This window comes from Salvelinus alpinus, chromosome 30 (genome assembly GCF_045679555.1).
Source record: "Salvelinus alpinus chromosome 30, SLU_Salpinus.1, whole genome shotgun sequence".
Taxonomy (NCBI): Eukaryota; Metazoa; Chordata; class Actinopteri; order Salmoniformes; family Salmonidae; genus Salvelinus; species Salvelinus alpinus.
Genome location: NC_092115.1, coordinates 16,633,845 through 16,645,769, shown reverse-complemented (window position 1 = coordinate 16,645,769; position 11,925 = coordinate 16,633,845). Strand labels below are relative to the sequence as shown.

General features: G+C 42.5%; 1 protein-coding gene across 1 annotated transcript; it reads right to left on the bottom strand.

The window, feature by feature from the left end:
- Positions 1 to 480: 480 nt before the first annotated feature.
- On the bottom strand, positions 481 to 11,532 carry LOC139560566 (AP-2 complex subunit mu-A). The gene is made up of 12 exons (XM_071377457.1): positions 11,320 to 11,532; positions 10,173 to 10,294; positions 4,546 to 4,811; positions 4,364 to 4,446; positions 4,207 to 4,212; positions 3,949 to 4,084; positions 3,515 to 3,659; positions 2,444 to 2,569; positions 2,123 to 2,258; positions 1,818 to 1,915; positions 1,553 to 1,664; positions 481 to 1,435 (listed from the first exon to the last, which is right to left on the bottom strand). The coding sequence occupies exons 2-12, from the start codon at positions 10,244 to 10,246 to the stop codon at positions 1,301 to 1,303; spliced, it is 1,317 nt and encodes a 438-aa protein (XP_071233558.1). The 5' UTR covers positions 10,247 to 10,294; positions 11,320 to 11,532; the 3' UTR covers positions 481 to 1,300.
- Between the last annotated feature and the right edge of the window lie 393 nt (positions 11,533 to 11,925).

Below are 11,925 nucleotides of genomic sequence, written 5' to 3'. Positions count from 1 at the left end.
CCACACATTAAATCAGAGAACCCTGCTCAGTGCATTAGCTGGACCTATCCTTCGGGTTTTGTAAAATATTGAGATTGATTGGGCTGTGACCCTCGTCAAATCAACAGTAATCTACGCCAGGTCATGTTGTATCGTTCAGAAACATCTTTTCCATAATGTATTCTCGCAAGGCAGACACAGCACGTATGCATTTTTATCAAGAGCAAACATTTATGCATGTGAAACCATGTATCTATCCCAAGTCATTGCTTGACATATGTCACTGTTTAGAAATTTGTTCAATCATATACCACAAACAAGGGTTTGTGGTATATTGGCCATATACCACAACCCCCACCGAGGTGCCTTATTGCTATTATAAACTGTTTACCAATGTAATTAGAGCAGTAAAAAGTTGTAACATCTGTGGTATGCTGTCAGACAATCAGGACGTGAACCACCCAGTTTATAAAACACGTGAAAAAGACAATGACAAGCGGAGCTGGTTACATGATGGGATTTTACTGGACAGTCACCAGGTTTTACAAACAAGGAGAGCCAGACGAGGCAATGTGACCACCGGGGGGGGGGGGGGGCGACCTCATCACAGGCTCTGAAAAGGCAGGTCAGCGCCAAGCCACTGTAGTGCTCAGGTTGTATTCCACCCAATGAAACAAACTGCCAATTATCAATAAGCTCACTAGATGCATTTCACAGGTAAGAGAGGATGTTGGACTCAAAAGGCCATTTAGAAAAAGGATGGATCACAAGGGGACTCTTCAAAGACCTTGACCCTATAATAAAAACTGCAGACTGGACAATAACACTGACCCCCACTTTCCTCCAACATTATGGACCCTTCAATACCACCCCTGCCAGTTTTCAGGTTATTTGTATTCTTTCTATACAGGAGCAGTTTGTTTGCAAGTTGAAGGTAGACTCATCGAAATGATGTTGCCATGAGCAGCACTGGCTATTGAAATGAGCAAGATGCAACACTTAGCTCACACAGTGCAGGGGTTCACAGCGTGGTAGCCAGGGCACCAAAATAGCAGAGAAGTTGAGCCTCGCGCTTCAACGCTCTTAGTTGCTGCAGAAAATGACCCACTATGCGGTTTACTTTCTACATCATATCACCGAGTCTACCTTTAACTATAGTAAGAGATGCCATACTATGGTTCACATTTTGCATATACAGTATCTGTACATTATGCCAGTTTTTTTAATTCATCCCTAACATTGAGGAATAAAGGGAAGAGAGATGGACATAAGAAAAAATGTAAAGTGTGGAGGGAGAATGCTAGGTATGCCTCAGCTCGGTCTAACATCGAGTCTCGTAGATGCCGCTTCGGCCAATGTAGCGCACCCATTTGACAACATCATGATCACTGTAGTTCAGCTTGGACTCAAACACCTTCAAGTAACGCACCTTCAGCCCAGAGGGGGCAAATGGAACCTGAGTGGAAGAGAGGGACAAAGACATCCAGGTTACAAGTTCTACACAACTGCATATTTATACTGTATGCTAAATTTGTCATTACTGCTGAGAGGGTGTGTGTGACTGCAACCTTACCTCAAAGTTCATGGAGATGGGAGGACGGGCCCACTTCTTCTTATCGTTGGTGGGCAGTAGCTCGATTTCAGCACTGATCTGAGATTCCTTCATCCCAGCCATGCGCTTGATCCTACATACAGGAAACACACACCAATACAACAAAAGATCAGGGGCACACACATTCAACATCAGAAAGAGACATTCACAATCAAGGAAGGAGATACAAAACGAGTGTGATCTTTGGTACTGTGATGGAGAAGTAGAGGGTTAAAATAACACTAACTTCCATACGATGGCGTTCTCGCTGGCCTTGTACTTGGCCTTGCCTTTCATGCAGATCACCTGGACACCGCTTGTGTTGAGCGGCGTGGGAATGCGCACCTGGAGCAACAGAAAACATGTCATAACATGATAAACAAATTCTCATACAGCAGTCTAAACCTGAACTTTTTAAAACAATAGTTGAAATTAACATAAACCTGGTATTTTCTTGGTCTGAGACAAAACATAAGGTAACTTCAAAAGAGGAACAGGTTTACCCCAAGGTTACTAACCACAATCTAAAAAGACAAAAGGCTGAATAGCTACCTCAATTTTCTGGGCCAGTAGCGAGGGTTTGAAGTTGGACTTGATGACCACTTTGACCTCCAGTTTTGTGCGGCCCACCTCCCTGACCAGCGGAATGACTCGGAAAGGTAGGATGATGTCTTTAGTGGTACGGTACCTGGTAAAACCACACCAAACTCATGTCAAAGCAGACACACGCAGGGGGCAACAGAGTACAAAGACGTACAAAGATATAGGCCGGGTAAAATCATCGGGCACATCTGAATAAATGCACACAGAAAGCGAAATGACATGCGCGTTCACAGGGTAATATAGGTTTGAAGTTTAGCCTGTGACACTTACCTCATGAGCTCATACTCTCCATCCGGGGGGATGAAGCTGATGCTGCGCTCCGAGTCAAACTTACTGAGACGCACACACTGGTTGAATGTACAGTCGTCGATGGCTATGGACTGCTTACCACTGGTACTACAGGAGCAGAGGGAGAAGGGTTGACTGTCTATGCACCATACACACCTGTTCATACAGACATTCAAAACTAACACACAAACCAGTCATTTAAAAACGCACTACTCTACATGCCCCACTTCCTAACACGTCACCACCACCCAAACACACTCACAACACATACACACAAAAAGGGATACCATGGCAACACAGCAACCCAGTGGATGCTATCCCTGTCAAAGACTGGGTCAGGGTTAAGGGTCAAGCGGGTGGGAATGTGGGTAATAAAGACTCTCACTGATGACTAAGAAATACACAACCATTGGGAAGTCCACTAAAGATTTGAGAAGGCTAGTTTGCTAATTGAAGAGAATGTCACACTATTCGGGTAATACAGTAAATGTTGGGAGCCTCCTCAAATGCTTAGTAAAGCAGTCGCCATTAATGACACCATAGACAAGACAGCAGGGAGGTATGTGAGTAAGGCCAGATATCAATACAGTACCTTCCTCCTCCCCCCAAATCACTGAGGTACAGAACAAGAGAGAGGGAAAGAAAGATGTATCGAATGGAAAAAATGGTAAGTCTCAACACAAGCTCTATATAGAAGTCTTAGTCCAGGGACTGACAGTTGGTCTGATAAAGATCACATTCCTATTTCCACAGAAGGTTAAGTCAGAATCAACACCACTGCCTATCAGTCTGAATAGTCCAAGTTGAAAATCAATTGAGAAATACATTCTTTATCTGATTCTGCAGCACAAGTCTCTTGTATTACGCTCCAGCCCTTTAATGACAAGCTCTGTCCAGAGTTGGGGTCAAATGCTTTTCAATTCAGAACAGGAACTAAACTGAAATTCCAATTCTCCTCATGAAATTTGCAATTGGAATTTCAGTTTAGTTCCTGAATTGAAAAGGAATAAACACCAACCCTGGGTCCATCCAAAAACAGCCCCTCTTACTCACCTCTTTCCCACCTCATCAGTGACACCGCCTTTACCCGCCTTATCAATGACAATTTTGTCATTCATGCCAAATTTGCACTCCGGCATTCCGCTGAGGTAGCTCTTCATTACCACACGGCCGGACACGTGGGCACTCAGGACCTGACCTGGAGGGGATAAAAGTGAAAGGTTCAATCAGTAGGGCCTTTTCTCAATCGCATACTCCTCGTGTCCGCTCTCCTCAAAAACCATTGGAAGAGAAGCTGAGAGGGGAGGGACCTCTGGCTTTCTCATTCAATGGGTTTTGAGACGGCGAGGAGAGAGGACGTGAGCACTATGCCATTGTGATTCTCCCATTGAAACATTACTCCTACACTTCCCCTAGTTATTTTTGCTCTTAGCATATTCAACACCTGTTTAGGCAGTTTACTTTCAAGTCTTATGACCAACATTCACCTTGAGGCGACATAAGCAGGTTGACACTCTCCAGCACATCCAAGAAGAGCTCATTGCGCCGATACTTGATGCCTTCGCGACGCCAACCAATCTGCCCAGTCACCTGACTAGTGATCTGAGACTGCTCTTCCTTTGTCTGGAAAAAGAGGCAGATCAACATGATATGAAGTGGAAAAAACAACATATGGTTAAAACCAGGCCCAATGTCCCAAATAGAACTGAAATCAACAGCCCAAACCAAATGAGGCTCATCATTACCTGATGCTGCAGCCGGCCGTGTCCACAATCCCAGAGAAAGAAGAAACAATAGGAGAAACCTTTAGAAAACAGTTGGAAAACAGACGGCACACAGTTCTGCTACAGAGCCCATTGCAGAGCTCATCAACAGTGACAAGGAGATACTTCTCATCCTCACCTGGCCCTTGATGCCCTGCTGGGTGATGAAGGTCTTTAGTGCTCCGGTCTCAGAGTTCTGGGGATACCCGAAGTCCAGGATCTCTGCACACAAAACAAAGAAACCAAACCATGAATAAATGATGAAGGGTAAGAGAGAGTAAAGAAGATCCGAAAGGCATGACTGTGCGAAGTGACAGTTACCGTCGAGCAGCTCATAGATCAGCACAAAGTTGTTCTTGATGTTCTCTTCGCTGACCTTGCCAAAGTAGGCGGCCATGACGTCACACATCTTGTAGAGGAACTCGAACACCATGGCAGCGTTGACATTCTGCTTGGTGACCGCCGCCAGCCAGATGTTGGAGCGCTTGACATGGAAGAAGCTGGTACGTGCAATGTTGGTCACAGGAGAGCGCACCTGCTGCCGGGCATGGATCACATTCACACGGAATGCGTCCACCGCGTTGCGCCTGAGAAAAGGAGGCAGAGAGAGCAAGATACGGATGACTTATGTCAGGAGTAAGGAGCAAATGTGGAAGAGGATCTTCCTCCTATCTGCAGTTGATCACAACAAAAGCAAACTCATAATAACACGCTCTTGATTAATACGCACATATACATAAGTAGTCTGTAAAGTAATGTGTATAAATTACCAGTCTCCTCTAGGCTTTCAGAGGGATAGTCACACACACTAATCACCTACACTACCTTCCATACATTCCCTTTTCAGACCACCTACTTGACATCCAAGATGTATAAATCACGACAGTTCTTACTACAGATGAGGCAGCATGTCCAGACAAGACTGACGATTCTCAATCAGTGATGTGCAATATTCTGGAATAGATCCTTAGGTGCCGGGTCCACAACTTCTGTGAGCTTGACAGTAGTCAAAATGATATTGACCACAAAGCTACTGGTTAGTAGTTAATCATACCTTTATTTGGAACCAGAGCCGATCCAGGGAAATAGTTCCCAGAAATATGAATCTCTGGAACCAATTTCAGACTCTGCAGAGTCAGGACTGCACTAGTTAAGACAGATGGAGGTAAAGATGGAAGGGGCACTGGTACCATACTAGCTCATTTAACAGAGTCTGTCCTGCTGTTTTTTCAGAAGGTAATGTCCATTAAGGAGGGAAGAGACACTATATATACACAAAAGTATGTGGCCACCCCTTCAAATTAGTGTATTTGGCTATTTCAGCCACACCTGTTGCTAATGTGTATAAAATCAGTGGGGCATTAGTTGGTTGCAATAATTAACTTTGTTTTCTTCGGTCACTGATATGTCAGGTGACATGCTGAAAGGGTCATCAGGTAGTTGCTGTAGGTCAGAGGTCATGCATTGGGAGTCAGGAATTGGTTACCATGGGTCAGGGTACATGCTCGATAGGCTGGTGCATTGCTTACCTATTCCTACAGTGTCAAAGATGGCGATATGGAGGAAAAATGGCAAACGGATAAAGAGGGATGATGTAAAGGAGAGAAAGACAAAATGCACACAAATACATTTTTGTGCATGTACATAGAGCGAGTAACATTGTGTTGAAATACCATCCATGGAAGAGGAACACTGTAGTCGGCAACCAAATGCAGTTTGTGTTCAAATGAATTACTTTTACCACCAATGTGGTTGAATTTAAGACTTGTCTTAAAATCTTAAGCAGCTTGAATGTGTCGAGTCTCATCTGGAAAATCTTGGCAGTTGAATGTATTGATTCTGCATCAATCCGAGCTGTAGTGGTGTGGTTAGATAGTTGGTTGAGCATTTGCTACTCCAGAGAGCTTGCCATGTCTGAGACCTGATACAATAGCGACTATCCACAAGATGATATAGTCGGGCTATTAGCCCAGTTATTTTCTTTGGTGGGTGCAAAAATCAGTGGACCCATCTGTTGAAATCTTCCTGTTGGATGAGTTGTTTTGTTTATCAAAGAGTCAATTTAGAGTACGTTTTTCTAAATTTTCATCTGACAACCAAGGTTACGATAAAACATTCCAACATTTCTCAGACGCAATATGAACTATGAATACTTGTTCCATTGTTATTTATATAGCTTTCACAATATATTTGTAATGCTAGTCCAATATCTCGGTAGTAAAAACATTGTTCTCAATTTCAAAAAAGACAATTACCAGCCCATGTTAAATAAAGCCTTACAAGGCTCGACTGTACTTCTAATAACCGGTTTACACTAATTCCTCTACATGTAAAAACTGCCTTCCACCTCACTTTCCTAACCACTAGATAAAGAGGAAGGACATGAATGACTAATGAAAGCAGTTACTATAACTATGATCTTGCGAATTAGAGGTTAGGTTCGACAAGGGGCTAGAATTAGAGTGATTGATACACAGTGCATTGAGGTGATGATGCCTGTAAAAATGTTACACATACACTCCATCACCTATTGGAGGAAAAGACCAATAACTTAAATGGCATTACACTTGTTTTAAGATCAAAGTTAACATAAGTAATTACAATTATTTATTTATTAGGCTGACCCCATTTAGTCGACTGGTCGATTGTTTGGTCAAGTCTGTTGGTCGACTGAGATTTCTTTAGTCGAGCAGTAGCAATTTTTTTTTGTTGCTAAATATCATGGTGTACAATACACCTCTCTGATTGGTGTCTGTGAGTGGACTAATCCATTGTGGAGGCCGTGGGGATGGCACAGTCCATTAGTCTAAAGAAATCGTATATGGTCATATTACATAAGAACAATGGTGCAACAATAATACAAATAATATTTTATAACAAATGCTCTTTCTCCCGCGTTGGATACTGGTTGCTCTCCGTGGTTCTGAAACACATCAATGCGCTGTTGAATTGTTATCTTTTCCTAGACCATGTTGCTATGTGCATAATAGCAAAGTTAACCAGTATATTGGTGTTGAGAACAATGCAGTGGAGGCAGCAGCAGAATGAAGAGATCAAAAAACAGGCCTTGCCTTATTGACTAAGAAAAGTGAGGAAATCCCAACTTAATTATGTACAGATCCTGCTTCTGTTTCCTGTTTGAGTGTGTTTAATAGCCTACTGAATCCGTGAGTACGAAGCCTCACGCAACGACATGTCAAGTAAACAACTACACAAATGCAGTTGTTTTTAATCTTCGCTGTAAAGGCTTTACACTTTTTTTCATTAGAACAGCTTCTGGTATTATTTATCATATATTTAGTGTTGTTTACATTGTTCCAAATAGTCCGAAAAACTATATAATACTATATAATAATGCTCCTTTTTCTTGATTTCCTTATTGTTAATATTATGATCATTATAATAATAAGTAATGTAATCATCATTAGTAGGCTTAGTATAGTAGTCTTGTATTACCACGGTCAAGCTGTAGGCATAAGAGTACATTCTGTTTTGTCTTAATACCGTAACTTAAGCCTATATTTCAATACTTATAGGCTACTGTATCAATAAATCGTCACACAGCATATGAGTCATTCGTGATTTGAAATGCAATCAAGCATTTTAGTTAAAAAAAAAATTTATTTGCTTAAACAATAATAAACCATTCCATTTCGGAAGTTGCATTCACGAATGATTGCGACTGTTTAGGCTGCTGTAATAAAGGCTTAATAAATAAAAAAAAATAGACTCCGGTACACTTATAATGTATTTGGTGTTGTTTACATTGTTTCAAACATTCATAGTTTGTTATAAGCTATTTATTGACATGATTATGCTATGCTACAGGTCAGGCCCTATTGGTCATGTGCACACGATGCATACATGTATTTTGTAGAGAGCAAGGGTTGATGGAATAGGGAATGTTTTTCCCAAAAATATGAGGGATTTCACTAACAGAACTTTTCAATCCGAAATGGCTGTAATTATGTTGAGCTTAAGCAACACAGACAGCGCAGTAAGTTTGAGCCCGGCACAACAAAAAATAGATGGATATCCATCTCAGATTTACATAAGTATTCTGACCCTTTACTCAGTACTTTGTTGAAGCACTTTTGGCAGCGATTACAGCTTCGTCTTCTCGGGTATGACGCTACAAGCTTGACACACCTGTATTTGGGGAGTTTCTCCCATTCTTCTCTGCAGACCCTCTCAAGCCCTGTCAGGTTGGATGGGGAGTGTCGCTGCACAGCTATTTTCAGGTCTCTACAGAGATGTTCGATCGGGTTCAAGTCCGGGCTCTGGTTGGGCAGCTCAAGGACATTCAGCGACTTGTCCCAAAGCCACTCCTGCGTTGTCTTGGCTGTGTACTTTGGGTCGTTGTCCTGTTGGAAGGCAAGCCGTCGCCCCAGGCTGAGGACCTAAGCGCTTTGGAGCAGGTTTTCATCAAGGATCTCTGTACTTTGCTCCGTTCATCTTTCCCTCGGTCTTGACTACTCTCCCAGTCCCTTCCCGCTGAAAAACATCCCCACAGCATGATGCTGCCACCACCATGCTTCACCGTAGGGATGGTGCCAGGTTTCCTCCAAACATGACACTTGGCATTCAGGCCAAAAAGTTAAATCTTGGTTTCATCAGACCAGATAATCTTGTTTCTCATGGTCTGAGTCTTTAGATGCCTTTTGGCAAACTCCAAGCAGACTGTCATGTGCCTTTTACTGAGGAGTGGCTTCCGTCTGACCACTCTACCATAAAGGCCTGATTGGTGAAGTGCTGCAGAGATGGCAGAACCTTCCAGAAGGACACCATCTCCACAGAGGAACTCTGGAGCTCTGTCAAAGTGACCATGGGGTTCTTGGTCATCTCCCTGACCAAGGCCCTTCTCCCCCGATTGTTCCGTTTGGCCAGGCGGCCAGCTCTAGGAGTCTTGGTGGTTCCAAACTTCTTCCATTTAAGAATGATGAAGACCACTGTGTTCTTGGGGACCTTCAATGCTGCAGAAATGTTTTGGTACCCTTCCCCAGATCTGTGCCTCGACACAATACTGTCTTGGAGCTCAACGGACAATTCCTTCGACCTCACGGCTTGGTTTTTGCTGACATGCACAGTCAACTGTGGGAACATATAGAGAGGTGTGTGCCTTTCCAAATAATGTCAAATCAATTGAATTTACCACAGGTGGTCTCCAATCAAGTTGTAGAAACATCTGAAGGATGATCAACGGAAACAGGATTCACCTGAGCTCAATTTCGAGTCTCATAGGAAACGGTCTGAATACTTATGTGAATATTTCAGTTTGTTTTTTTATACATTTGGGAAAAAAATCTAAAAACCAGTTTTTGCTTTGTCATTATGGGGTATTGTGTGTAGATTTGAGTGGAAAAGTAATTTAATCAATTCTAGAATAATGCTATAACGTAACAAAATGAGGAAAAAGTGAAGGGGTCTGAATACGTTGAATACACTGTACTTGACTTGATTAAAACACAGGATGTCTACATTGAAAAACACTTTTTAATTTCGACCAATCGTTGGGTCGAAAGAACAAACTCTTGGTCGACCAAAATTTTAGGGACAGCTCCCTCTCATACAAATGCATCCTTCCCCGATCCCTCCCCTGAAGCAAACCTGATCAGACAGGGCTTGACAGGTGAAAGCTGTGTGATTACTTACACTGATCAGTTCACATTGAACTTCAGGGATCACTTCAAGGCAGAGCTGTCGGGAAGTGAGCTGGCAAGCTAAGGGTTGGGTCTATCAAATCCTAGATTCCATTGCCAGACGTTATGCCCTTGAGCAAGACACCTACCCCCCCCCTTGTGTACAATTTACAAATAAAGTGATCATCTTAGTCATCTCCCTAACTTACCTCAGGCCAACCAGATGGACACCATTTCCTATCTCCTTCTCCCCTCTTTGTAACAGAACCCACTTCTATAATCCCCAGAACCAATTACCACCTCACTTACCCTATGTCATCGCGGTAGACACGAGAGATAAGGACCTCCCCTTTGTGGTTGTAGATGAACAGTCCTCCAATCATTGTGGCTGCTCCTTAGTCCAAACTGGCCATGGTGAAAACAACACCCACCTAACGAAGAGCGAAAGGGTGATATGACATCTCACCAAGTCAAATTCCTGTTACATGCAAATGTACTTCGCAAATAATGGTGATTCTGAACGACCCAAATATCTAGGATGTTTCCAGCAGAGAATCCTATATTAACTCCCACTTTAGTGATGATCACTCAGTCACAATGGTGATGTGTACACACAGAAACTCATGTCACCTCGCATCCAAAGTAGGATTAATGAGTAGTAGCTTAGATATGATAATGAGAGCCATTTTAGTTAGTCTTAATGTTTTGCAGAATTCCCAGTAGCTAGCTAGCTATGAATAGTATGGGAGTGGTTTCAAGTTCATATGGACGGTTGCTGGTATTGGATTGAAGAATTTCCTTATTATGCCAAGTGCGGTGGGGGACAAATAACGTATTAACGTTAATCATTTTCTGTAGTTTATAATATAATGAGGCGTACGAATAATATGCATGAAATGAAAGACATTCCTGGAATTCTAACTGTGACCAGGTACGGTAACAGAAGGCGAGACAGTTTCCCGTGCCAGCACATGATTTTACTTAGCTGGACACACATATAGCTGGATTAGCAAGATAATTTCCCTTCCACGAAAGGAGGATGTTTGACTTAGCGGACATGGTGTGCTTGGCATGAAGCCACTAACGTTAAGCAGTTTACTCGCTGTTTTATTGCCCCACCAAGATGTCTGCCTGACCGGAAAAGATAGCTCGACAATTTCATAAATTGTTTATATTCTCCCTTCAATTTTTAACGCACAACTGAACACGTATACTCCACCATGTCTTGCTAGCTACACATAACGTTACAACTTTAGTGGATAGTTGACCTTCGGTTTGGGATAAACAGGATGGAGAGTTAGCAAGACAGATACTATAGTTAGCTAGCTGCCAGCCAGCCTAAAATGAACGTTAGCTAACTAGCGCCTCTCTGGTATAAACGCCGGTAGCTAGCTAGACTGTGTTAACTGTTGCATATGTTAAGACTTGTTTGTCTTCGATATAATTACAATCTTACCTCAGTCTTCTCACACACCTAAGTTCACGTCCCTTTTTTCTCCGATATATTTCAGGGTTCGTTAGCAAAAGTTCTACAACACACACTAGCTAATTATGCGCCTATTGCTTTCCCCTCCTCTTTAAACGTCAGCTGACCACCGTCTTCTTCTTCTTGGTGAGTACACCGCCACCAACTGTACTGGAGTGTGAGGCCAATCACGACCCAGTTATTAAACTATCTTCATTAGTCCCAGTCCTTTTAAGAAATTGAAATAGAGCCCTGAAGGCTACGCCCCCTTTCCTCCCACTTCACCACTCAAACCCCGTCAAAGCCTCTCGAACCAGTGTTGCCAATTTAGCAATTTTGTTGCTAGATTTAACAACTTTTCAGACTACCCTGGCAACATTTTTTTCAAACAGTACCTAGCAACAAATTTAGCTACTTTAAACATTTTATTTTGAACTTTTAGCAACTTTTGAAAAGTGACTCAAATTCAAAAATACACGCATTTTCTTTCTAAATGACACAAAAACGATTTCTCTGTCACACACTCAGTCACAACACACGTGCCTGGCTGCAAAAATGCATTGTGATTGACGTCATCAGCAGGCGCTCAGCTCGTGC

Bases quoted from the DNA above. Each gene is read 5' to 3' on its own strand.
- LOC139560566 (XM_071377457.1), bottom strand. From the start codon at position 10,246: ATGATTGGAGGACTGTTCATCTACAACCACAAAGGGGAGGTCCTTATC. The intron at 4,812-10,172 runs GTAAGTGAGGTG...TCCTTTTCTCAG, and splicing joins GTCTACCGCGATGACATAGG to GCGCAACGCGGTGGACGCAT. The intron at 1,665-1,817 runs GTTAGTGTTATT...TCCTGTATGTAG, and splicing joins GAGAACGCCATCGTATGGAA to GATCAAGCGCATGGCTGGGA.